General features: G+C 42.4%; 1 protein-coding gene across 7 annotated transcripts in view; it reads left to right on the forward strand.

Moving 5' to 3' along the window:
- Nucleotides 1-1,905: 1,905 nt before the first annotated feature.
- CBFA2T2 (CBFA2/RUNX1 partner transcriptional co-repressor 2) overlaps nucleotides 1,906-26,941 on the forward strand; it is an 86,886-nt gene continuing 61,850 nt past the window's right edge. For 4 of the 7 annotated variants that reach the window (XM_048496782.1, XM_048496784.1, XM_048496785.1 and 1 more), the window contains exon 1: nucleotides 1,923-2,066. In XM_048496782.1, the coding sequence (XP_048352739.1) occupies nucleotides 2,039-2,066 (28 nt within the window). In that variant the 5' untranslated portion in view covers nucleotides 1,923-2,038. Of the gene's footprint in view, nucleotides 2,067-2,087; nucleotides 2,209-26,941 lie in introns of those variants that run through there. The other 3 variants (XM_048496788.1, XM_048496787.1, XM_048496789.1) reach the window with 3 other exon arrangements.

Consider the following 26,941-nt stretch of genomic DNA (forward strand, 5'->3'; position numbering starts at 1 on the left):
ATAACACCTTCTTCCTGTAGCTAGCAATTCTATTCCTGTGCCAAATGGAGCAGAATCTATGTTTACCTCATTTATACTTTGCCTTTTCCTCCAATGGGAACCCAAAACATCTCACATCATTCTCCTCTTTCATTTTCCCCTTACAACAACCTGGTGAGGCTGTGTGTGTGTGTGTACGGCTCTCTAGTGCCTGTTAAAGTTAAAGTCATTTCACAGGCAAGCTGTAATTAGGTTGACCTACATAATAACAAAAGAGGATGTGGAGTGGAGAAGTATAGTAAGTTCTTGTCAAATCTCAGAAGCTAAGATGGGTTTGCACTTGGAGGGATGACTGCAGAGGAAGGCAATGGCAAACTACCTCTGCTAAATCACTTCCTTGAAAATCCCAAGAGTTGCTGTTAAGTCAGCTGGGAGTTGATACAGTAACTATAGTCTGTCTTAGAAAAAAATGTTAGTAGGGTTGTATATTCTTCAAAACACAACATGCCAGACTTTCTTTGTTGCAGAATGCTCCATCTAGATCAGGGGTAGGGAACCTGCAGCTCTCCAGATGTTCAGGAACTACAATTCCCATCAGCCTCTGTCAGCATGGCCAACTGGCCATGCTGGTAGGGGCTGATGGGAATTGTAGTTCCTGAACATCTGGAGAGCCACAGGTTCCCTACCCCTGATCTAGATCAGGGGTCTGCAACCTGCGGCTCTCCAGATGTTCATGGACTACAATTCCCATCAGCCCCTGCCACTACCCTGATGTAGATCCTAGTTCTTCCCTAGCCCTGCTTCCCCCCCTCCCCCACCAGTTTGAAAAGAAAAATACATTTGGCATTCAGTTTAATTATATAACATTGGCATAATACAATTGGCATTCAGTTTAATTATATAACATCTAAGTTACTTCCAATTCAATTACGCTCCTTTACTCTTGCCTGGCCTCAGCCATAACTTCATGGGAGGAAAAAATCAGGAGACGGACTAAGATATGTGGAAAAATATGCATTTCTTAAATAAATGAAGGAGAAGCAAGTGGTCCGGGCTAGCACACTTCTGGCGGGGGAATCATCAAGAACTGGTTCAAAATCCAGGGAGATGGGAAAACTGGCCTATTAAAATCCCTAAGCCCATATACTGTCTTGGATGCATGAGGCGCATGTGATGGTGGTCATGATAACCCAGTGGTTATTCCTCACCTTTCCTATTGTGCAATAAATATGAAGCCTAAAGGTAACTAATCTAACTTGCCTTCAAAAGTAGCACCATGAGGACTCAGTTCTTTCTTCACGCAGCACTGCGATCCCTGGTATCAGCATATATAGTTCAAGTAGACAGACAGTTGCATTGACCTACAAGGCACATTTTTTTCCAAAAAATAAAAGTGAATACAAAGCTTATGTTGCTTCCCTATTATAAAAAGAAAGACCCCTGGGGGGCTTTGCAATTTTTAAAAAATGGCTGAAACTGGAGTACATTTTAACTCCATGACAAGTTATCCAGAAGCCGTGTCTAATTTCCCTTGCACAGTTACTTCCGAGTAAAAACTGTGGGGAAGGGGGTGGTATTTTTCGAAGATGCAAACTGTTCCTCCGAAGCAACTAAGTGTTACCCCGCCTCTAGGCTCACACCCGTCTACACGGGCGAGCTCAGGAGTGTCTCTTCTTCCCCTACAACGGAGGAAGAAAGCAAGCAAAAAGAACTACGGATCCAAGTTGCCAATTCTATGCACATTTGCTTCGGAATAAGCGCTGCGGGAAACACGCGCGGTTGAAGGAGGCGCCAGTCCCGGGCGGAGAAGCAAACATTCAGCGCGAGCCGTCCATGCTCCGCCTCCGGAAGCGAGCGCAGAGCACGAGGGCGAGAAAAAGGCAGGGAAGCGTAAAAAGCTGTGTCCTGACGTCACCCTCCAAGGGGCGGGACCGAAGGTGGGGGGGCGGGGCCGAGGCAGGGGCCTACCGCGGCGGCAGTTCTCGCCTGCCTGGCTGCAGCCTGGTCCCGCAGGTCGCCTCCGGGGCGGAACAAAGGAAGCGCCAGTCCCAGCCAGACGATGGTGGGCATCCCAGGAGCCTCCCAGTGTAAGAAGCCGTCAGCCCCCCTCGATCCCCTTTTGGACCTCCGCCGCCACCACCGCCGCCGCCGCCTCCCCCCCCTCCTCTCATTCCCGTCCTTTCCCAGCCCGATCCGATGCATGCCTGCTCGGAAGTTTGCAAGCCTCAGGTGATGTCGGATTTGCTGCCGAGTAGCCAGGCGTTCCCGATTCTCTCCCTCTCTCTTCCTACACCCCTTCGCTACCACCTATTCCTTTCCCCCCAGCTGCTGTCCCTTCCTCGCTGCTACTTGCAGGCTGTGCTTGTTTCCAGATCCCGGCTGACATATTTGTCCCAATCTGAAACAAGCGCAGCCTGCAAGCAGGATCCCTTTTCTCCCCTTTCATTCCCTTTATCGGATCCTCTCTGTTCCCTATCCTTCTTATACGCCTCTGCTGGAGGGTTCTGTTTCAAGTCTGCGGTTCCCTCTCCTCCCCCTTCTTGCTACATCTGTCATCCTCTGCAAGCCTCTTGCTCGAATCCTGGCACATGCTTCCCACAGCTCCCTTTATTTGCATTATGCTTTTTATTTCGTTATCGTTTGATGCATTGACCTCCCCGGTAGGATGCCGGAGCGGTACTTTCTTGTAGGGGCTCCTTTCTTTCTGTTCCTCGGTGTATGTTTTGGGTTGTTTGCATGTGTGAACTGTGTCATGAGAGCCATCGGGGTCTGGAAAGCTTCTGTTTGGAACAGTGAGATTTGTCCTGTGAAATATGTTTTCTGTCCATGATGCTTGAGAAATCTTCTCCTTTTCTCTTCAGAATGCATAAGATGATGTCTTAGTAATACACCCTCCACTTGCAAAATAAAGAATTAATGTAATGTATATTTGTACTATGTGTACATGCTTGGATTACCTTTTGAACTGATACATGAAATGGACCAATCTCCGGAGAGGACCCTAGTAGAAGAAAGTGGACACTGAGTCTGGTTTTTTGGTCTTTTATTATTAAGAGTTCCAGGAGACCTAGCTGTGCACTGTGATCATAAGAATTTTACCTTATAGATCATCAGGAGAGGATTGGTTAGGAAAGACATGGTATAGCTTAATTTAATCAGATATCAGAAGCTAAACAGATTGGTACTTGGATGGGAGACCACCAAGGAATCATCATCTGCAGAGGAAGACCATGGTAAACCACCTCTGCCTCTCAGTTGCCTTAAAAGCCCCTTCCTGGAGTCACCATGAGTTGGTTGTGAATTTGCACTGTTTTGTCTGATTGTTTTCCATCAAGTTGCATCTGATTCATGGTCACCCCATAGGGTTTTCAAGGCAAAAGATGTTTAGAAATGATTTGATTAGAAATGATTGCCTGCCTCGGCATCATGCTTCTGGTATTCTTTGGAGGTCTCCCATCCAGATACTTGCCAGGCTCAATGCTGAGAGTCATCCTCTGGTCCAAGGTTACCCAGTAAATTTCCACGGCACAGTAAAGATTCGAACCTGGTTTTCCCAGATTCTAGTCCAACGTTAACCACTACACCACACTGGCTCTCTGTATTTATATAGACATCCTGTAATACAAGTTCCAGGTGCAGCCACATTTGGAATTCAGTTCTAGTTGCTGTATCTCAAAGTAATATTGAAGATCTGGGAAGAGTGCAACCAAAATGATTACAAGCTTGGAGCACCTGCCCTACTATGCCAAGCTAAATCAACTGGGACTTTTCCAATATTTAAAAAAAGCTACCAAGGGTTGACATCCTAGAGATACACAAATTATGCCTGGTGTAGAGAAAGTGAAGGATAAACTTTTTTTCTTTTCGCATAATATTCAACTATTGGAGTTTGTGAATGGCAGTAGATTCAATACAGAGAAAAGGAAGTAGAACTGTACGCAACTTGTGGGATTCACTGACTCAAAATACAGTAATGGATATGGGCATAGGTAATTTTTGAAGAGGGCTGGGATGAATGATAGAGGATTGGTATATCATTGGCTGTGAGTCACCAAAGACAAATAGAGCCTTTGTGTTCTGATTGGCTGATGTCAGTCAGTAGGTGTGAGTTTTGTCTGTGGGCCCTGCTTGTGGCATCAGGCTGGCCTCCATTGGAAGCCGGATGCTACACTAGATGCACCAGTGGTCTGATTCAGCATGGCTACTTCCATGTTCTTATGTAAGTATGTTTGCTCAGATGTAAATCCTGCACTGAAAGACTCCAAGTCAGCGTAGGATTGCTGCATTAAAGATCCAATGGCACCATGACCCCCAGTCTTGGATTCTGAAATTCGGTTTTTCTGCATTAAAAAAATTGGCATTTTTAAAATGTCCATCTGTTACACTTCCCTTGAGGAGAAAACAGGAGGCAGATCATGGGAAAATGCAAGTAGTGAATTATCAGTGAAACAAGGTGTGCAGAAGTAAAGTAATTAACTGGAGTTATGCTAGTATAGTGGGCTAAGACAGGCGTCATGAAGAAAGTTCTTGCAAATGCAGCCTTAGTATGCAGTAATTGTGTGTATTGTTTGGGAGGGGAAATCTGTGCTGTACTCAGTCCTCTAACATATGCTATGAAATAGCTTTGAAGTAATCATAAGAAAAAACAGATGGTTACAGACATCACATGTGGCCCACATCTACAAAAAAGTATTACTTCCTTACCATGCAGCTGCACAGTGGACAGCATGGTCATATGGTTTAACTAAGGCTGTTAGCATTGTTAGCATTACAAATACAGTGATTAATTTTCAGCATAATTTCAGAGGATAACTGTGTTGGTCTACAATGGAAAATCTCAATTCAAGTCCAGTAGCACCTTAAAAACCAACCAAATGTTTGGTGTATGGGCTTTCGAGAGTCAAATCTCCCTTCGTCAGATACAAGTAGGAATGGAGATCCCTGAGTCCTTATATCCCAGTCAGAAATTTTATTGGTTTTTGTTAACTTACCTTCTTTTCAGGAGGGGGAGCTGCAGAAACAATCAAATTGAGCTGGTGTTTTTATTTGTTTGTTTGCATTGTAGTAGTTATTTATTTACTTCATTTGTCATCCACCTTCAGCACTGAGACTCAAGGTGGGTTAGTAAATATATATGTGTGAATTCAATTTGACAGTGCAAAACAGCCAGTAAACAATGTAATATATTGGGTGTTGTGTAGTTTCCAAGCTATATGGCCATGTTCTAGTAGCATTTTGTCCTGACGGTTTGCCTGCATCTGTGGCTGGCATCTTCAGAGGATCCTCTGGAAACCACACAACACCCCAGTGATTCCAGCTGTGAAAGCCTTCGACAATGTAATATATGGTCGTTGTGGGTCTTTGTCAGATTCCCAAAAACTGAAACAAACTCCATGTAGAGAACAGAGGTTTATTCATGATCTGGAGAACAGCTTGGAAAAGCCAAGAATGGCTTTCCCTGTGCAGCAGACAGTAATATGTTTCCACACCCCCCCCCCCCCCCCCGCCCATGAGAACAGCACTGGGAAAATATGCAGACAAATAGCACAAATGGAAACCGCTGTTCCTAGCCTTGGTCGGCACTTGGCCTGACAGAGCTGAGAGAAAGAGATCCCATCCCCCACCCACCGAAGGCAAGAAGCAGCTCCAAAAGCAATCCAACTACTAGGCATCCTGACAGTCTTCCGGGTTGTGTGGCCGTGGTCTGGTAGATCGTGTTCCTAACGTTTCGCCTGCATCTGTAGCTGGCATCTTCAGAGGTGTATCACAGAGATAAATCTGTTGTACACTGAGTTTCCCTTCTCACTGGACACAGTGTATAACAGACTTCTCTCTGTGATACACCTCTGAAGATGCCAGCTACAGATGCAGGCGAAACGTTAGGAACACGATCTACCTGACCACGGCCACACAGCCCGGAAAACCCACCACAACCAGTTGAATCCGGCCGTGAAAGCCTTTGACAATACAATGTAATACATGTTTGAAAGGAATAGACAATAACAGTTTGCCTGTGGAGTTGGAATAGATGTGTGTTTTCCTTTCAAGTTATTCTACTTTCTGCCTTTGGACTGGCTTGCAAGGTTCAGGGGCTTTTTTATGCCTTGGTAGCAGTTGAATCTTATGCATGTTTGCCAATTGCTGCTCAGCTTAGCAGAACTCTTGTGATCTGGTCCCATTTAATATTGTGCTGCTCATCCAAAAAATGGTGCATCCTTTTCTGCAGTTAGACTGGTAACCTACCCCCCTCCAGCTTTTCATTGCACAACGATGCATTTTACTCTTTGGGATGGATTAGAGAATGGATCTCCTTTTGGCTCATAATGATTTTCTCCAGCCTTGAAGCTTGCTTGGGGGTTCAAACATTACCTATCTGTAAGCTTGTACTTTTAATCTGTCCCTGAGCTGGGGTGCTGATTATATGCATCCATGACATTTGGGTCTTTGCTCCAATCTTTTGCCTTTCACTGTTCTGTATAGTCTGGTGCACACATGTTCATTCTGCATTCTTGCAAAGGCCTGTAACTTTGCTTTCTTCAACTTATTTTCACTTCAGCAGGACCACATCTGTTTCTTACGGCTTTGTTGACATTGACCATGGCCTTGTCAGTTCTGTTGTGGCTTGTTTCACTGTAATGTTTTTCTGGTTATCCAACACTCTGATCCATAAATAAAAGTAAATGAATGTTTTTTTTTTCTGCATTCTGTGTAAGATGAACATATGTACAAAAGGATGCAACAGTGGTAAAAGGCAAAACATCAAAGGAAAGGAGGCCAAAATGAGATGGATCCATATTATCTTCAGCAAATTTGCTGTTCAGAGTTAGTGGCACCCCTCTTACTGTGTTGTTGAGCGTCTTCACTTTGATGTTCATCCTTTTTGATTATGTGCAGCGGAGAACACGGATAGAAATTTTTCTCCTATATCATAATACTAGGACTTGGGGTCGAGACACCCATAGAAGTTGACGGTCAGTAGATTCAGGACATACAAACGGCAGTACTTCTTTACTCCACAAGTAATTGAAGTGTAAGAGCTCCATGGCACAGAGTGGTGAGCTGCAAGCAATAAATACTGCAGTGAAAACTGCTCAAAAGCTTAGTTTGATCCAATGGAAGTCAGTATCAGATAACCAGCTCAAGGTTGACTCAGCCTTCTATCTCTCCAAGATCAGTAAAATGAGTACCCAGCTTTCTGGACGTAAAGTGTAGATGACTGGAGAAGGCAGTGGCAAACCATCCAATAAACACAGTTTATTGCCTAGTAAACATCATGATGTGACGTCACCCCATGGGTTAATAAGGACCTGGTGCTTGCATCAGGGACTACCTTTACCTTTAATTAAAGTGTGGAAGTCACTGCCTGTAGTTGTATATCATGATGGCCACTAGCTCAGATGGCTTTAAAAGGCAATTAGACAGATTGTTGACATTATCTCTGCATGCGAACAAGTGACAACTACTAATGTAGTTACATTTGCCTTCAGAAAGGGAAATTTCTCAAAGATGAGGGGGATAGTGCGCAGGAAGCTGAAAGGGAAAATCAAGAGAGTCAAAAATGTCCAAGATGCTTGGAGGTTATTTAAAAACACAGTCACAAAAGCTCAGCTGGAATGTGTTCCGCAGGTTAGGAAAGGCAGCGCCCAGTCCAAAAGAAAGCCACCATGGTTAACAAGGGACGTTGAGGAAATTATTAGGAAAAAAAAGATGTCTTTTAGAAAATGGAAGTCCAACTTAACTGATAAAGAATACCAGAGAGAACACAAATGGTGGCAAAAGAGAAGCAAGTTAGCTGTAAGGGAGGCAAAAAGGATTATGAGGAACACATGGCTGTGAACATCAAAACCAGCAACAAACAGTTCTTCAAGTACATCAAAAGCAGGAAGCCAGCAAGGGAAGCGGTAGGCGCGTTAGATGACAAAGGAACAAAGGGTGTGCTAAAAGATGACAGGGAGATTGCAGAAAAGCTGAATGAATTCTTTGCATCTGTCTTCACCCAAGAGGAGGTGAGGAAAATTCCTGCACCTGAACCAAGCTTCTTAGGAGGCGAATCCGAGGAACTAACAAAGATAGTGGTAGACAAGGAAGAAGTTCTGCAGCCATTGATAAACTAAATGTTACCAAATCCCCTGGCCCAGATTGCATTCACCCAAGAGTTCTTAAAGAGCTCAAGCATGAAATTGCTGATCTTCTCACTTTAATATGCAACTTATCCTTGAAATCAGGCTCCATCCCTGAAGACTGGAAGATGGCCAATGTCACACCAATCTTTAAGAAAGGATCTAGGGGGGACCGGGAAATTACAGGCCAGTCAGTTTGACATCTGTTCCTGGTAAATTAGTAGAATCTGTCATTAAAGATAAAATTATAAAACATGTAGAAAAGCAAGACCTGCTGAGAAAGAGTCAGCATGGCTTTTGCAGAGGCAAATCCTGTCTTACAAACTTACTAGAGTTCTTTGAGGATGTAAACAGGCATGTGGATAAGGGGGAACCAGTGGACATTGTCTACTTGGATTTCCAAAAGGCTTTTGACAAAGTTCCTCACCAGAGACTATTGAGAAAACTCAGCAATGAAGGAATAAGAGGGGAAGTCCTCCTATGGATTAAAACTGGTTGAGAAACAGGAAGCAAAGAGTGGGTGTAAATGGGAAATTCTCACAATGGAGAGATGTATGGAGTGGTGTCCCCCAAGGATCCGTTTTGGGACCAGTGCTCTTTAACCTATTCATAAATGACCTGGAAGTAGGGGTGGGTAGCGTGGTGGCCAAGTTTGCAGATGATACCAAATTATGTAGGGTGGTGAGAACCACAAAGGATGGCGAGGAGCTCCAAGCGGACCTTGATAAATTAGGTGAGTGGGCTAAGAAATGGCAAATGCAGTTCAATGTAGCAAAATGCAAAGTGATGCACATAGGGGCAAAAAATCCAAACTTCACATACATGCTACAGGGGTCAGTGCTATCAGTCACAGACCAGGAAAGGGATTTCCAGAAACGTCTTAGTTGATAGTTCCATGGGAATGTCAACTCAATGTATGGCAGCTGTGAAAAAGGCAAACTCTATGCTGGGGATAATTAGGAAAGGAATTGAGAATAAAACTGCAAAGATTGTCATGCCCTTATATAAAGCTGTGGTGCGACCGCACTTGGAGTACTGTGTTCAGTTCTGGTCGCCACATCTCAAAAAAGGATATTGAAGAGATAGAAAAAGTGCAGAGAAGGGCGACGAGGATGATTGAGGGACTGCAGCACCTTCCTTATGAGGAAAGGCTGCAGCGTTTGGGACTCTTTAGTTTGGAGAGGAGACGTCTGAGGGGGGATATGATTGAAGTCTATAAAATTATGCATGGGGTAGAAAATGTTGACAGAGAGAAATTTTTCTCTCTTTCTCACAATACTAGAACCAGGGGGCATTCATTGAAAATGCTGGGGGGAAGAATTAGAACTAATAAAAGGAAACACTTCTTCACGCAACGTGTGATTGGTGTTTGGAATATGCTGCCACAGGAGGTGGTGATGGCCACTAACCTGGATAGCTTTAAAAGGGGCTTGGACAGATTTATGGAGGAGAAGTCGATTTATGGCTACCAATCTTGATCCTCTTTGATCTGAGATTGCAAATGCCTTAACAGTCCAGGTGCTCGGGAGCAACAGCCACAGAAGGCCATTGCTTTCACATCCTACATGTGAACTCCCAAAGGCACCTGGTGGGCCACTGCGAGTAGCAGAGAGCTGGACTAGATGGACTCTGGTCTGATCCAGCTGGCTTGTTCTTATGTTCTTATGTTCTTAGATTCATAAAGGAGAGGGTCATCAAAGGCTACTAGCTGTGGTGACTAAAAGGAACCTTCATATATAGAGGCAGCAAATCTATGAATACCTGTGTCAGGAGTCAACATCAGTGGAAGGTCTTGGCCTCTGTGCCTTGTGTGTTGACTGTCCAGAGCAGCTTGTACGGGCTGCTGGACTACTTGTCTGATTCAGCAGGGTTCTTACGTAACATCTAACTCCGTTTCTATCACCCTTTTACAGTTCATCTGCAATCTTTTAATGTTCTTACTCTTTTGTATGGCTTGATTTTTTAAATTAGTAAAACCAGCCCTTTCTCTTGACAGAGTAGCTCTTGTAGGTAGGTGACTGTTCCTCAGTCCTGTGTTTTGAAGTCCTGATTCCCTGTGGTGTTTTGTGTTGGCTTTTGTGGAGACATGATGGTGAACTTTGACGGTGGGTTTGAGGCAGTTCTTCCTCTTTTCTAACTGTTGGCTTCAAGTCCTTTCTGATAATCACAGAAATATCTTTTTTTAAGGACCGTGTCCCAGTTTACTTTTTTTTTAAATCATAGAAATAGCCTAAGGACAGATGGCTGATCTCTGCAGAGGCAGCATATGGATTGTCTAAAGAAAAATAAAATAAGGTAGAATGTAGATCAGTTGATGCTTGCCTAACTCTCTTGACCTGTGTCAGTAGGCAAATTTTTAGCAGGAAATTTTGCTAACTTTGTTTATCAGGGAGCATTACATTTGTCCCTTGCCGTTCTTCCCTCCCTCCCTCCCTCCCTCCCTCCCTCCCTCCCTCCCTTCCTTATCAAGTGAGTGATAGATGAGAAAAATAGTGTCTCATGCTGGACTTTAATGTGCAGGGTTTGTATTCATTGCATTGGTATCATTCTCTTCCTTTGGGAAACTCAGAGCAATATGTTAGCACTAGAACAACTGGATGATGTAGTTAAGACTGAAAGATGGTAACATACTCAAAGCCACTCAATGGGCTTAATGACGGAGCTGAGTATGCATTGAGTAGTTTTCTTCTATCCAAGCTCACCGTTCTGAAACTGCACCACACTAGTCTGGTAGTTTATATACTTGATGTCCATTTCTGCCAAAACGTTTTCCACATTGATTATTGTGGTCGAAGAAAGTTTGAAAGTACACAGGCACTTCTTCCCTAGAGGGTTCTATTTTTTTTTTTAAAAAAAGTCTGAATATTCATGGCAGAGAATATTGGCACCTGAAAAGATATTGCCCCAGGCGTCTCCGAATGAGCACAAGACATATTCTGCCCCTTTTGAAAAAGATCCAATGGGAGTGAATGGAAATTTGAAAAGTGTCTCTCTTTGTGATGGTTGTGCTCCGGCTGAATAAGAAATTTGCCATTTAGGTCCATCAGAATTGTTAGGATCTAACTGTGCTCTTTGTTGAAGGAAATTGGCAGAGGATTTTTCTGCCTAGCTCAAGCACATGAACTTGAAAAAGAGTTTCATGTGCTGTGTTAGGGGATTACTTGACCTTCTTTTGAGATGGTGATTGCCTCCAAGGTTGGGAAGCTGTCATGCTAATTTCCAGACTCATGCGTGCAAATGCTTACTGGGCAACCCAGACTACACTTTACCACCATTCTGGGAGCACCGAGATTCATGAACGACAATTCAATTCAGTAGTTCCCAACTGGTCTGTGGAAATGAAGTATTCCTGACGCCAATTGATTCTTTGCAAACGCTCTCAAATCACTGTATGATTGCTTTGTTGGATCAAACTAAAGGTGATCTAATGTAGTTAGTATTCTGTTGCTAGCAGCATCCTGCCAATTGAGTTTGGATGCTATAAGTAGACTATGACAGTTGGATCCGCAGCAATTGGTACCTGGAAGTTTCTTGTAGTGATTATTGCCAGAAATTGTTTTTGTATCTGATCTCCATAAATTTGGACAATTATTACTTTTTCAATAGCCACCCAAACTAGAGACCATCATTGCATGGTGAATAAGTTCTTCCATTTGCCTTTTCTCATCTGTTAGTTGAGGCCATGTTGCCATTATGTATTCAAGCCACACTCCAAAACAAAGAGGACTAGTAATTCCTTTTGGTAATGGAAGGCTTGTTAGAAATGCCAGACTGAATGTGACTTTTTGCCATCAAGTTGCGGCTCACTTATTGCAAACCTGTAGGGTTTTCAAGGCAAGAGACATTCTGAGGTGATTCTGTGTAGCAGCCCTTGACACTGGCATGGAAAAAGATGGAAAACCTCTACACCCACGCAATGGGAGCAGTTGCTAAGGGAAACCAGTGGGGTCTAGTTCTTAAGTGTCGAACTATACCCTGTTTCACATAAAGGCCTACAATTTTTTAAACTTCATCCACCATTTCCTTTTGCTCCCCCCTCCACATGCTTCATGTCCCACCACTCACTGTCTAGTCCAGAGCAGGCTGCAGTGAGTGAGGGGTGTGGAACATGTGGCGGGGGGGGGGGGGCAGGAGGAAATGGTGGATGAAGTTACAGTTTTACTTAGATCTTTATGTGGAACAGGGTATAATATCTGGGATACCCAGGTTTGAATCCCTACATGTCCCATGAAAGCTCACTGGGCCGGTCATACTCTCTCAGCCTAACCTACCTCACAGGGTTGTTGTGAGGATAAATTGTAGGAGAGGAGAATGATGTAAGCCACTGTAGGTCTCCATTAAGGAGACCCCAACTGGGGTATAATTTAATTAAATAAGTAAATATTGTAATGTACCAGTCAAAACAATCTATTAGTTCTCTTACTAGTGGATGCTCAAAATTCTACACAAAATACTATGTTAAATTTCTAAATTGTGTGGAGAAAAATATGGTTTTGTAACAAGCTAAGATTACAATTGTGTGAGTTTAAATACCGATACTGAATGTCCTATTTTTTCCTAGTGTTCTTGGAAAGCAAGCATAAATTAATGTGTCCTGTAAAATGCACCTGTTTGCCAGTGTTTTCAAAGCTTTTTAAATGTGAGACCTTCTCATTCCTCTGTCTGGAACTCACCCCTCCAGCCCTGTTGAAAGAGAGAGTGTGTGGCAGTTATAAAGTACAGTAGCATTCCTTCTACTTCATGCAAGATTCTGTGGACTCAGATGAAAAAAGGATGTGGGGTTTGGCGTGCTAATCAGTTGACCATCCCTTCTACAACCATGGTCAAACATTCTCTGAATGCCATGGTATAGATCAGGGGTAGGGAACCTGCGGCTCTCCAGATGTTCAGGAACTACAATTCCCATCAGCCCCTACCAGCATGGCCAATTGGCCATGCTGACAGAGGCTGATGGGAACTGTAGTTCCTGAACATCTGGAGAGCCGCAGGTTCCCTACCCCTGGTATAGATTGTAACTTTTTTCCAGTTGTCATTTGTTAACAAAGGACTGGCCAATGAGAGCATGGTTTCCTACATTAGTAGAACTATCTACTCAGGAATTGTGGAGACTACCATTAGTCCTCATCCACTCGCCCACAGCCTGAATGATTCCATCTGACTGGATGGTGCTTGAGAGGTAGTTTCATAGAACTAGGCTATGACAAAGAGGACCATTATGGTCTGCAGGAGATCATCTACTCAATGCAGGGATAACACTTCTTGGAAGGCTTTCACAAGGTGGTGTAATTATAGAAAGATTAACCCACTCAATCCAAGGCTGGGCCAGATTCTAGGGTTTTTCCTGGAAGGAATCAGGCAAAATCTCCTCTAAGTTCAACAGTTTAGAGATTGGAAACTTACAGTGAGATGTGTGTGTTGTAGAGACATAAATGTTGTAGAGACATAATTGTGGATCCTTGTGACCTTAACTAAAGGCCATCCAAGACAGCCCTATTTATCCACAAGTGCATTCCCCCCTTACCTTGCTGTTTCACATTTCTAAATTGATCCTTCCCCCAGGCTCCTGGCCATCCTCTCCTCCCTATAGTTTTTTAGATGTTTGCAAGGGAAACATAGCTATTTAAAAGGAGACTCAATTGGAGCTTTGTTAAGATGCATTACTCATTGCACAGCAATTTTGTAGCCTATATGTTACATATTTATAATCTTAGCTTTTGAAAAGCAAAGTATTGGGACAATTGGGTTTATCGTTTCAGTGTTCTAACCTCCGGGAACTTTGGTGGGCTAGCAGTCTCTGTTTTGAATCAGTTTCCCACATAGATGGATCAGGTTATCTTTCTGGATCATTGCCTAGCAAGAATAGTGATACCTCTTAGGTCAATCTTTACCCTGAACGTAGCGTCCATGTACTCTCTTTTAAGTCAGTTGCATTGTGTGCATGTAGCTTTTTTAGCCTTGGGGATCATTGCTAATAGTTTCAAGCTTCAGTTGACTCAAAAGGGTGTAACTTTTCTTAGACTGGCCCTGCAAATCTTCTGTGTCGCAGAACCATACGTTATCAGGTTGGATTTAGTGACTTAATGTCTGTTGAAGCTGATATGTGAAACCACTTGGATTTTCATCTTTTATATGTTGTAAACTGCTTTGGGGTCCCATTATACAAAAGGTATAATGAAAAGGTGTGATACTTTTTTATTGGGACCAACCCAATGGCCTGTAAACAGAATGCAAGCTTTTGAGTTCTCCAGAACACTTCCTCAGGCTGGATGTTACAATAAAAGTATAAACAGGGAGTTGGAGGAGGAAGGCCTTGGGCCTGGCACATTTTTCAAGCAGCTAAAGTAAACAAAGTATATTTCATATAAAGACTTTATGTAGAAATCCAAGGAAGACAATGCACTGTATATTGAATACAGCCTGGTGTGTTGGAAGTCTAAGCTTGCAATTTGATGTATTACTGTTATTTAGATTTATCCATCACTCTGTTAGTAGCAACTCTGTTTAATCAAATAACTCCATAGGTTATCAGTGTCCCCCCACCCCCCACCCCCCGAGATGGTAAAGGCACTTATTATTTCATTTACCATAGGGTTTTTGGTGTGGATGGGTGGAGGTCTTTTAGGGAATGCCTAAATCAGGAATGGTGGGAATTGTAAGAATATCTCACTGAAGGTCCAATCTGAAATCTAATTTGCATTTTTAAAAGTTTGCTGACGCTTCATGAAATTAAAGTAAATATTTCATTTGTCTTGGCTTACCTGCTATTTCGTTCATGTAATACCTCAGAGGACTCCTGCTGATAATCCAGACATTAAATGACTGTCTACAAGAGAACCGTTCTTGGGTTTTCTTTTGCTGTTTCTTGTTTCTTTACAGCTCAGAATCTTTTAGGAATGGGCTTACTCTTCAATAACCCAACTATTCTCTTGGACTTGATGCACCACAATGGTATTTCTGTTGATTAAGCCTTAACTGATCCAGATGTAGAAGTCTGCAGGTGTCCTTGTTGATCTGCATCTTGTTCACCAAGGACAAGTACAGAGATCTGCATAACAAAAATGAGAAGCACGCATACTGGATGGGGGATACACTTCTGGGCAACAGTGTGAACAATTGGGATGTCTCAACAGGGGGGCATAGCATCCAAATTGCAAGATGCTATAGTCCTGCTGTCCATCACATTGGTCAGGGTGTACCTGGAGTAGTGTGTGCAGTTCTGTCAACCTCAGTTCAAACAGGATGGGGACAGAATAAAGCTGGTGCAGAGGAGAGCAATGAGGATGGTCATGGGCCTGGAGGCCAAACCCTATGAGGAAAGGCAGAGGGATTTGGGAATGTTTAGTCTGGAGAACAGGAAGTTGAAGATTGCTCTCTTTTAAGTATTTGAAAGGCTGTCACTTAAGGAGAGCATAAAGCTGTTCCTGTTGGCAGCAGAGGACATGCAATAATGGGTACAAATTACTGGTGGAAAGGTACTGGCTGGGCATTAGGACAAAGAGTTTTTTTTTTCAGTAAGAACATTCAGCAGTGGAATTGGTTGCCTAGGGAGCTGGTGAGCTCTCCCTCTCTGGAGGTTTTCAGCAGCAGCTGTACGAATACCTGTGAGGGATGCTTTAGGTTGATCCCGTATCTAGCAGGCGTTTGGACTAGATGGCCTGTACAGCCCCTTCCAACTGTATGAGTCTATGAACACTTCGGTCATTACCATAGGAAAAGTATTGAAATGAAAATGGAATCCCTCTCCCAGATCTGGGGGCTTTAGCAGGTCATCCTTGGATTGCTTCTGTTTCTCCCTGATGGCCAATAAATAGTTCCATTTGTGACGGCCTCTTTCATTTGTTCCTTCTTCCAATTGTTGTGGCACCTACCAATAAACAGGAGGAAAGTTTTAGACTGGAATTCAGAGACCTGTGCAATTGCTTCTACTCTCAGGGGCATTGTCATTTATTTTCTTTATAGTCACCTTTCTCAGGAAGGCTCAAGGCAGATTACACAGAGTAAGTCAATAAGTTCAAGAGAGTAGGACATCCAAGAAACAGCGTAACAGGGTTTGGATTACAGAAATCTGAAACAGCTGAAACGGTGCTGAAACAAAGCATAAGCATTTAAGTATAGCATGTTAAACAGTGTTAAATCATATAGTAAGAGCATACTTATAGCAACAGACAGTATGTACTGTGTGCATTAGTATAATCCACAATGCCTATAGCCCTATACCTTTGCCAAAGCATCTTCCTGACAAATTTCATTACAGTACAGCCCAATTTTCTTTTGCTGTCAAGTTGTAGCTGACTTATGATGAGCCCATGGCTTTTTCTAGGTGAGAGACATGTTGCCTGTTGTCCATATAAAAAAGCCCTCTTGAATAATTCAGTTTTGCATTGTTTGCAGAATCATAGAGCTGGAAGAGACCCCAAGGGCCATCAAGTCCAACCTCCTGCAATGCGGGAACACACAATCAAAGCACTCCTGACAGATGGCCATACAGCCTCTGTTTAAAAACCTCCAAAGAAGGAGACTCCGCCATACTCCAAGGTAGTGCATTCCACGGTCAAGCAGCCCTTACTGTCAGGAAGTTTTCCCTGATGTTTAGGTGGAATCTCTTTTCCTTCACCTTGAATCCATTACTCCTGGTCCTAGTCTCTGGAGCAGCAAAAAACAAGCATGCTCCCCCACCAACATGACACCCCTTCAGAAAGTCAGAAAAGTGGAAGCCACAGTGGAGAAAGCATCCAAAATGCCATCCTGAGCAAAGTACCACCTTTCTAAGCCCAGTGGAAAAATGTGTAACCCTGCTTAGGGTTACATTATTAATTCATTTCTGGATTACTTCACATTGACAGAGATTTAAGAATCCAACTGAATGGTCTGAGAGTATTTAATTTCCACATAAACCATTCTGAGATTTTTAAAGCTTACTCTTCCCACCTCCTGGTTTTTTCCCCTTTGTTATTTTTGAATTTGTTATGTTACTTGATTCTTCCCGGCTATCATCTTCTTAAAGTAACTTTTCTGTGGATCTGACTTTTGATTCCATTAGGTCTTGTTCTCCTTCCTCTTTTAATCCCAATAAAGGCCAGAAGACTCTCCAGGGCAGGGAGCAGAGTTTATCTGGTGATATCATTGATTTTCCTGCCATTTCCTTGGTTAGAAGCAGTAACTTGTGCTAAGCTTGCTTTATCTCTGGCCATCCTTTTTTGATTAAAGACCGAACTCAGTAAATATTTTTTAAATGATTGAATTTCATAACTATGGAAAACACATGTTGGGACTCAGAGACACTGAGCACCATGTGTGATCACCCATTGCCCCTTTCTTGAGTTCAGGAGTGTGAATGTAGATCTGAGAGCTGTGGGTGACAGGTTAATCTGGGATGATTGACAAGGATTTATAAAGCAAGAGGGGATTTACTTACTTAACCTCCCCCCCTTTCTTTCCTCCCTTTCCCCTCCTTTCCTCTTATTCTCAGAAAAAGGAAATTGGGATCACATTAAAGCCCTAATTGGTTTGGCTCCAGCAATAGCTCAGTGGCTGCCAAACGGTTAATTTATTGTGTGAGTTTGGCCATGTGTTGAGCAGCAAATTTGTCCTCTGCAAAAAGATCTTTGTATTGTATGTGTATTCATTCACCAGACCCCTGTTTTTACAAGTGGACTCTGCATGGGCCACAAGGGAAATGTAACAGACAATCCCCAAGCCCGTTTTATAGAACAGTTAGAATCTGACAAACGGAGACCTTCAAATTTTAATGTGTCTTGCTAGAAAAGCTCATACAATGTAGAATAATGATATTTTTTAATTTTTTTTAAATGGAGTTTTACCCTTTTCCCTTGCATGCTTTAGTATAACTTACAGGAGAGTAAACTTGGATCCTTCCAAAAAAGGACCAACTTCTTGGAAAGTTCTAATTCTGATATGATTTTTGTCTGAACTGTTGGCAAAATCTCACTGGGAATGGGGAGTGAGAACACATCTATGCTGAAAATTACACCTATACACACCCCCGGCTGTCACCTCATGGTACAACCAGGTGGAGAAACATCGGGACATTTTTCCTCTCTCTTGAGATTATAAGGAAGGGCTGACTGGAATGTGCTCTTATCTGGCTGGCTTGTTGCAGAACTCTGGCTTTGTTCTTTCCCGGCACACTATTAAGCCATATCTCATGCTGGAAATTATTTTCTAAATATTAATTTGTTAGCATGGACTGTTTTATGCCCCAGATTTGCTGTTAGTGTTGGACGCCACTGAATCTTGGGAGAAACTCGGGTCATAAAATGTCCCAAATTGCTTTAATTATAAACAGATCTAATTTTGGCTATCCTTGGTACATGTGCTAATTTAAGTTCAGTTTTTGGCATCAAAAGAAGACATTGACAGCTGAAAATATCTTTATTTCTGTCTTGGCTGTGTATTGGGTAGTGTGTTTGGAAATATATCCAAAGTGCTAAATCATGTCTGTAATGTATTTTACAATTTTTCATTGGCAAATAGCTAATGTAATGTTATGGGGCTGCTTCCAGCAAAACAGAAATGATATCATTACCTCTGAGAGCTGTAGCATTTTATGTGTCGAAGGCCATTCATCACTGAACTCGTTTACCACTTAGCTTTGAATTAATGCTCTTTGAAGATCAGTCTTTTGAGAGTGGAAGGCTAGGGCTCAGTTTTGATGTTATCTTGGTTTGGTGCTGTGAGAATGAACTTCAGGGATCATTGGGCATCCACACTCTCCCTTCATCATGTTGTAATTTAGTTCCTCTTTTGCTGGCATTCACAAGGTTGGATCCTATGGATCTGTTCCTCTAACAGTGCTATCTTCCTTCAATAGAAGATGTGCCTTGTGCTGGGGGATGGTGATGCCATGAGCAGTACTAAGCCATGGGCTTGAATCCACAGAAAATCAAACGGTCTCCTCATCTGTTATGACTTAATCACTTCCTCATTTTTCCACAAATCATAGGTTTTTTTGTTACATCTGAACCAGCAAACTGTGGTTTGCATTGTTCTGTAAACCAGAATTCCAAACAAAAGGTTGCTGGTTCAGAGGTAACAAAAAACTATTGTTAATGGAAAACCGGGAAATAACTCATTAGGTTACATTTTGGGAGATTGGGGGAGACAGCATATAAGCCTGGGGATCTTCGCATAACCAGATCATGGTTTGGCACCGCAATAGACACAAGCCTATATGAGCAAGGGCATTTGGAGATACTGAAATAAGGAGTTAGATACGAGGACTGTGGGATATTGAATACAGACTGTAGTTGTGGCAGCACTATAGCAGTGCTGACACTGTCAGTTATCATAATTATAATATAGGTAGTTTGTTACTCAGAATTTGCAGGCTGACATTAGTGGATGTCATGTTGCCCATTTCTGACTGAAATTGTACTTTTTCTATGTTGCAGCCATGGCACTGTCAGTGGAGCTGGTACTGAGAACAAATGTGCCAGTGATTGCTGATTCTTGGGTTCAGATCTCCAGTTCATGAAAGCCGCTGGTTAACTATGGGTCACGTCTGCTCTATCTCACAAGGTTGTTGTAAGGATAAAATACACTGCCCTGAGCACCTGGGAAAAATGATAAAATAAAAATGTAACAGATACATCCTTCATGCAACAGCCTTTTAGTACCTCATTCAAAGGCCCCAGGTATCCCCCTCTCCAGGAAGCTTCCAGGGCTTGGCCTTCTGAACTTCGCTTGCATCATGGTGGCTTTAGACCATTCTAAGAGCCATCAAATCACAACCGACTTAGGGCAATCCCAGCAAAGGGCTTTCAATGCAAATGAGAGGTGGTTTGCCATTGCCTTCAACTGCACCCTCTTCCTTGGTGGTCTCCAAGTATTGGCCATGCTTACCTTCTAAGATCTGATGAGATCAGGTTATATACAATGCTGCCTTCCTCCTCAAAGTTGATATAGTTCTTTTCACTCGCTGTGATTTTTGCAAGGGTCTTCATTTTAGCGACAACAATTTCAAACAGACAAACTCTTTTGTTTGGAGTTTTTATAAGGTTCATTCAGTAGTAACACAAAATAAGTCCTTATAATTCTCAGAGCCTTAATATTTTGCTTGTCTGCTGGAGTTGCTGGAGCTGCAAAACCTGAAACTCATTCAAAGTTTCTCCCTTTCTATTTTTTTTGGAGGTGCTCATACATTAGCATTAATATAGCTTAATGCTAGCCATCCTTTGTGGAACTCTGTGGGGAGGAAGAAGTGATCAAGCTGTTGAACTCCTTTGTAGGCAGGCAGCTTTCGCCCGAGGCCACCTGGGGCTGCCACATGTTCTTCTGACACACAGGCTAACACGCTCAGCATGTGCTGGCATTGGCAAGACTGTTCAGGAGTCACTGCTTTGTCCTTAGAGGTTAGAGTATTGAGGCAGGCGAAGAAAAATAATTGGCTGCATTCACCTAGGATGGGTTTCATTTGTTTGTTTTTTTTGCTTTTGATGCTGTTACCAAATTCAGTAAATCACAATTAATCACAAATTTTGAATTGTTGTGGCTACTGAGAAAATTTTTTTGCCAGTCACTGAAGAGACGCTGAAGAAGTTTGATCCAGTTCAGGCAAGCTTATGCTGAAATATTTCATTTGCCTTTAGGGTGCCATAAATCTCTTTATTTTGGGAAGAGAAGTAGAAATGAGGGTGTATTTGGATGTATGTTTTCTCTGTCCCAAGGGCTGAGGCTTGTGTGGAGATTGGCTCTTCAAGAAGAATTATGTTAGAGAAGTTAGTCCAACAGATCTATTTTTTTTCCTCTTTGCAGATGCTATAATTTCTTAAAATGGTGCTGCATTATGAGAAAAATCATCAAAAACTAACTTGATAGAAAGATAATTGAGTGTAACGTTGCTTGTTAGATGCAAAGCCTCCTGGGAAGTCCTGGTTTCTGGTCACAGTTTTGAACCTCCCAGTTTGTTAACTTGGGGAAAGCAAGACATGTAGAAAGCTTGAGGATGGTAACGGCGGCAGCATCTGCCCCTCTCCCTCCAATGATGTAGATCTGGCTCCCTCTGGGTGCTGCAGTTCTGTTTAACTAGGGCTGTGCTCCTGTTCTGTGTTAATGAAATGATTAACTGTTGCCGTTGATCAGAAAAAATTTTTCAGCTGTATTTAAATATAATTTTAAATAAGAAATAGAAAAAGCTTGACTAATTATTTGCAGAAGCTAAATGGCTTCTAGCAGATTAGGGATGGCATATGGAGCTTCTCCCTCCGAGGTCACTGGATCAGCTGCAGCCCAGGTTGGCAGTGAGGAAGTTATTACCGTCTGACAGCTGCTGGCTGGCCTGTGTGAAATGAATGGTTGGCTTTAGCCATTCTGCATCAGACAGGTGTCCCTGCCACAGTTAGTCCCCTTTTATGGGCAGTCTCAGTAGCGATACCAGGGATTATTAGGCTATTGAGGTTCGGCAGTCCTGTGGGTTCCTTGAGGGAGAGCCATATCAACTGCAAGACTGGCCCACTTTGAGGTTTCTTCAAGCCAGCTTTGAGATATCTGAGAGCATTGTGGTCTTGCTGTTAAGCCTGTGTGACTTCAGCCCATGAGAAACAATCAGGGCTGTAACATTTGACGAGCCAATTAAATTGGTCAACTGAAACACTGTGATCAGCTTAGAAAGTAACACCATGAGCAAACTCAAAAACCATGCATATTTTTGATACAAGAATGTTTTGTTAATTTTTTTAAAATTTATATGTCAGATTTAATATACCACCCCATCCCCCAAGGGTTCTTAATTAACAAGCCCCTCCTTAAGAGGCATTCTCTATGTTCAAGAGCAGGAAATTTCTCCATATGAAGCCTGCTGGGTGACCTTGGGCTAGTCACAGTTCTGGGCTAGTCACTGTTCTTGGGCTAGTCACAGTTCTGTCAGCCCCACCTACCTCACAAATTGTCTGTTGTAAGAAGAGGAAAGGAAGGAGTTTGTAAGCCACTTTGAGACTACTTACAGTTGAGAAAAATGGGGTATAAATTCTTATTGTTCTTCTTCGATATAAGTGTAAAACATGTAGAATCCCTGGCCTGCTGTGGATTGGGTTGCCTTGCGTGTACCTGGTTTAAACACTTCATCCAGTGGGCACCAGCTCAAAAACTATTGGTAGTGTCTACCTTGATCCTGAATGTACTGTAGTGGCACATCTTCCATTGATATGCATTAAACTGAACCCTGCAGAGGCTTAAGGGCCATCTATAACACTGAGATAAAATCAATGTGTCACTCAGAAGCAGTTAAAGGAATGTAAATCACCTTTGTTAAACAATACTCTGCCCGTGCCAGGCCTCTCTGCTGGAAGAGTACTTGAGGCAGCCAGAATGTTAACTGTTGAAGCAGGGCTGATAATCTAAATGTTGATAGGCCATTAACTAGGCCAAACTCATTCTAAATCTAATCTGCCTTTAAAAACCGGCATGCATAGATTTGAAAGGCCAGGTGTTTGCCTTGAACAGCAGCAGCAACATCTGTGGAAACAGGTGGAGATGTTCAGCGTAGCTGGCAAAAAGGCAGCTGGTAAAAGTTAAGAAAAAGGCCCCAAATGGATTGCATCTCACCTTGATGAAATAGACCCTGAAGGGAGAATGAACATGGTAGTTAAATGCAGCTGTACCTGAGCTTCTCCTCAACTGAAACTCAGATAAGGTACTTCTCTGTGAATTTTGGGTGTGTTTTCCAGTATTCATGCACATGAATAAATCTGAAATACCCAAATAAGTCCTTCAGTTCATTAGAAATTTTTTTTGTCCAGATGCTTGCTCTAGACTAGAGTAATTAAATAATCCAATTTTATTCCCTTTTACTGTTAAATCCAGCTGGCTTGTTATAGGATAACTTTGAGGTTAAGGGGATTATTTGTTATTGTGAGGTAAATTAAAATCTTACCAAGTTTTCAGTGGCAACACAGTCAAAGCAGATGTTCAAAAGTGTTTTATATTCCTTCTATGATACCTTGTGGATACAACTCTTTCTGCCAGCCCCTTTCCATTTTAGCAGACTACATTGTCCTTTTGGGGAGAACAAATTCAAGTTTCTTTTAAGGCTGGTCCTCTACCAAGTCTGTAGGTAAGCCAGAAACAATACACATTTGTAATTCTGTGAATGGCTTAGATCTGGATGCATAAACATTTCCAGTTTAATTCCTTTACAAATATTTTGTTAATTTCTTTAAATTGTGTCCTGAATGCACAAGAAAATTGGTTAATAATCATTTGCTAAACGTAAGTCACTGCCCCTCCTGTGTAGTAGTTTCATGTTCCAGTGAAGCAACCATTTTTCTTAAGACAAAAATTCTACTTCTTGGACTATTTTAACATAGAGAGAATGCACTTGCATACACTATAAGGTTGTAGTTATCACCTTCAGACCTGAGAGAATGTTACTTCATGCTGCTCAATATGTTCCAGAACAGTAGCTGCAGCAAAGAAAACAGGAGAATTCTGGGGCATCATTAAGATCAACTAATTTCCTATGAAGATAGTTTCAGAAGGTAGCTGAGTTGGTCTGCAGTGAAACTGTTATGTTTGGGTTCAATAGCGCTTTAGAGACCAACAACATTTTGAGGATATAAGTTTTTGAGACTCGAAGCTCCCTTCTTCAGACATGAGTAGGAATAGAGATGTGAATCTTTTTGTCCCAGTCGGAAGGTTGGAGGGAGATGGGATTCTTATCTCACTGCTTTTGTGTTAAGTGCTAACAGGTCTGACTCATCTGGATGACCCAATGAATTAATGACCTCCAGACTATCCTATCACTCGCGGCTTATCTCAGATCTTGCAAACTGAGGGCTGTGACTTCCTCCGTGGAGTCAATCCATCTCATATTGGGTGTTGCTCTTTTTGTGCTGCTATAAGGTCTCACATGGCAGTTAATTCTTCCGATTGTCTTCCTCATGTGTACTCAGGGCCGAGTGTGCTTTTTGATTAGGGTTGCCCTGGAAGAAAATGCCAGTCTCTTGAATAGAACTGAGCAACTGAAACATTTAATGGCACTGGGGGTAAGTAACATCCCACTGACAACCCTATCTTTATTACAGAGAGAAAATTTCAAAATTCAGAAAATTCAGTTGGAAGCCAGCTGAAATTTTCAGTACAGCCCTAAGCACAGTTATGCCCTTCTAAGTCTGTTTATTTCAATAGACTTTCAGGGGTATAACTTTGTGCTGAACTACATTGTTTGTCTATTTCAGTCCCTGCTATATCCTACCACACAGCTAAGGGTGGTATGTTGTTAGCACAAGGCGCATCCCACTGGCTCAATAGTCTCCTCCTTCCACTGCCAGGATGTGCTGTTTGAGTGGAATGTGCCACCCTGAGCTTTCTGTGCTGCCCTATCCCCTGTGGACCAATACCCCCCTTTTCTGTTCTCCCCTCCCCCCACTTAACAGTAATTGAAGGATATGTCCGTTAAATCCAAACAAATATTCTTCTCAACCATTGCTACAGATGTATTATATGAATTCCAAATCCCAGCTTATTTCAAACTAAATCATGCTCTTCGGGAGAAACAATTGTAGAAATGGACTTAAAGTAAATAAAAGTATTAGCCTGAATGTTAACAATCCCCCCCCCAAATATACTGTTCCTTCCCCCCCCCACATACATTTAACATGGTATATTCAAAATAGTTTTGAAGACTACTCAGTGACCAGATTGAACATCTTTTTGTAACTCCTACATCCCTTCCTAATGGCAGCTGATGCTGGGAAGATACCCCAAATTATTCTGTGAGTGATGTACTGAGGGACCATCTAATTGCATGAAAAAGACCACTGACTATGCAATCTTAGGAAGAGTTACTCTCAACTGAGCCCACTGGTTTCAGTGGGTTTAGACTAGGGAATGGCACTGTAATGTGTATATGTGTGGGAGGGGATAGTTGGCCCATATTGTGGGATCATTCATGGGTGCCATCTACTTCAGAAGCACTTAATGTGCTAGATTTTCCATCCTGCACTTACCGGTAAATGGTTTCCAGCATTAACTTTAAAAGGGGGGTTGTGAGCACTCTTAGATATTAAAAGCATTTCCCATTCTAAATGCATTTCTAAAACAGGGAAGATGTAGTTCGCTTTTATTCATCCTTGGGAGTCAACCATAACTGGTTTTCCCATTATGGCTTTCCCAGTGGAAATTTGGGCAGTGTGGTTTTTCTGAAGATATATAGAGTTCTCTAAGAGTCCTGGTTACTTAATGAGAATGTGATGGGAATCAGTTTTAAAACTTGGGCGGGGTGGGTGGGTGTAGTGTAGTGGAGAAGTACCTTTTAGTGTATTTTCTTCATCAGTGACATTTTGTATAGTAGTCCCAGAGTACAGGTAAGAGGCTAGTTATGCCTCTAATAGTAATGAAAGAGTGAAAGAGATAGAAGCCAAAGTATCAGAGAGGAGAAAAGACAAGAAGGATTTGAATGACTCCTTTAAAAGGTAAAACAGGGGTCCACAGAGTATAACAGTCACAGCCAAGTACAGTGGCAACCTTTAAAAAGTGTTCAGCCTGGGATGTGATCATAAGCATCTTCAGTTATAAGATTGCCTTAACTGGACACTTGCATACTATAGAAAGAATTGTTTTTTCTGTTTATTTGTTTGCCTTTAACATATTACTTTTGCATTAAGAACACAAACTTATGGAGGCATAGTTGTACAATTGGGATTGTGCATTCCATCAGCAGATAACTTCTATTTTCTTTCTGTGGTTTTAAAGTGAATGAACCTGCTAAAGATGGGGAAAGGTATTAGAACGGGAAGGGAAGAATTATGAAGGTAGCTTAAAATGCATTTACTGGCACCTCCTTCCTTTTGAGGGGGAAGGAGCAAGTGAGTGGATGGATGAAGAGGAAAAGAGACTCTGAGGATGATATAGTAGCTGATCCCTGCATCTATAAACAGAAGGCAGAGGTGGACTAAGGGCAAAGAGCGAAGAACAAAATGCAAAGAAGACATTAGTTTACATTGAACTAAGCTAATGGACAGTGATGGTGCCAAATCCTTCCAATAAAGTGCACATTAATTAATATCTCCTGCGCCAGCCCCACTGTCTGGAAGGGATCCTGTACTTCCTCTTGTGACCTCTGCTCTCTTCTCCCCTGGCCATTCTGGTTTTTGATTGGTTTCCTGTCTTCAGTGAAATCAACAACCTTTCAGGCTCCTCTAGAGCAGAATGAAAGGCACATGGTGGTAGTGTAAGAGGAGCCCCTTGCAGTCGACTGTGCTTGGGTGGGCGTGCTGGCCCTTTCGTAAACTAATAGCTCCCAGCAGCGCTGCAAAATCAGACTTCGTGGAGCCAGGAGCTGAGAGCTTGGAATGCCAGACGAGGCACAAAAGGTCTGTCTTTTTTCCAGCTCCGGCCATTTTTTTTCTGAGCCGAATAATCCACTGGACAAATTGACAATGAGACCAAAGTAGTGATGGTTGACTTTGAAGGAGGGTGAGGGCTCACAATTGGGTGTATACAAAACCAGAGTTATAATGGGGGTGGAGGGGACAGAGAATGAAAGGGAAGAGTTCAAATGCAAAGTCTGCAAGATGCTGTAGCTTTGGCTACACTACAGGAATGATCCCTAGGTCAATCTTTGAAAGAGTAACTTAAAATTAATCCCAGCATAGTCTGCAGATAGGTATCTTTCTGCACAGACTTAAGTTCGAATGTTCACAAGTTTAAATGTATTTGTACTTCAGTTAGCCGAGAAGATTTGCATTGATGAGCGTGTGCATTCGGTTTCTCTTCTGCCTTGCATCCCATGCTCAACAGTCTTTGCACACAGAGGGTATAATGTGAGAGAATTCCATCTGCTCTTTTTTTGTCATGTGTGGAAATTTCTTTATGAGGTTGAAATT

Source organism: Sphaerodactylus townsendi, linkage group LG05 (assembly GCF_021028975.2).
Source record: "Sphaerodactylus townsendi isolate TG3544 linkage group LG05, MPM_Stown_v2.3, whole genome shotgun sequence".
In the NCBI taxonomy this organism is placed as follows: Eukaryota; Metazoa; Chordata; class Lepidosauria; order Squamata; family Sphaerodactylidae; genus Sphaerodactylus; species Sphaerodactylus townsendi.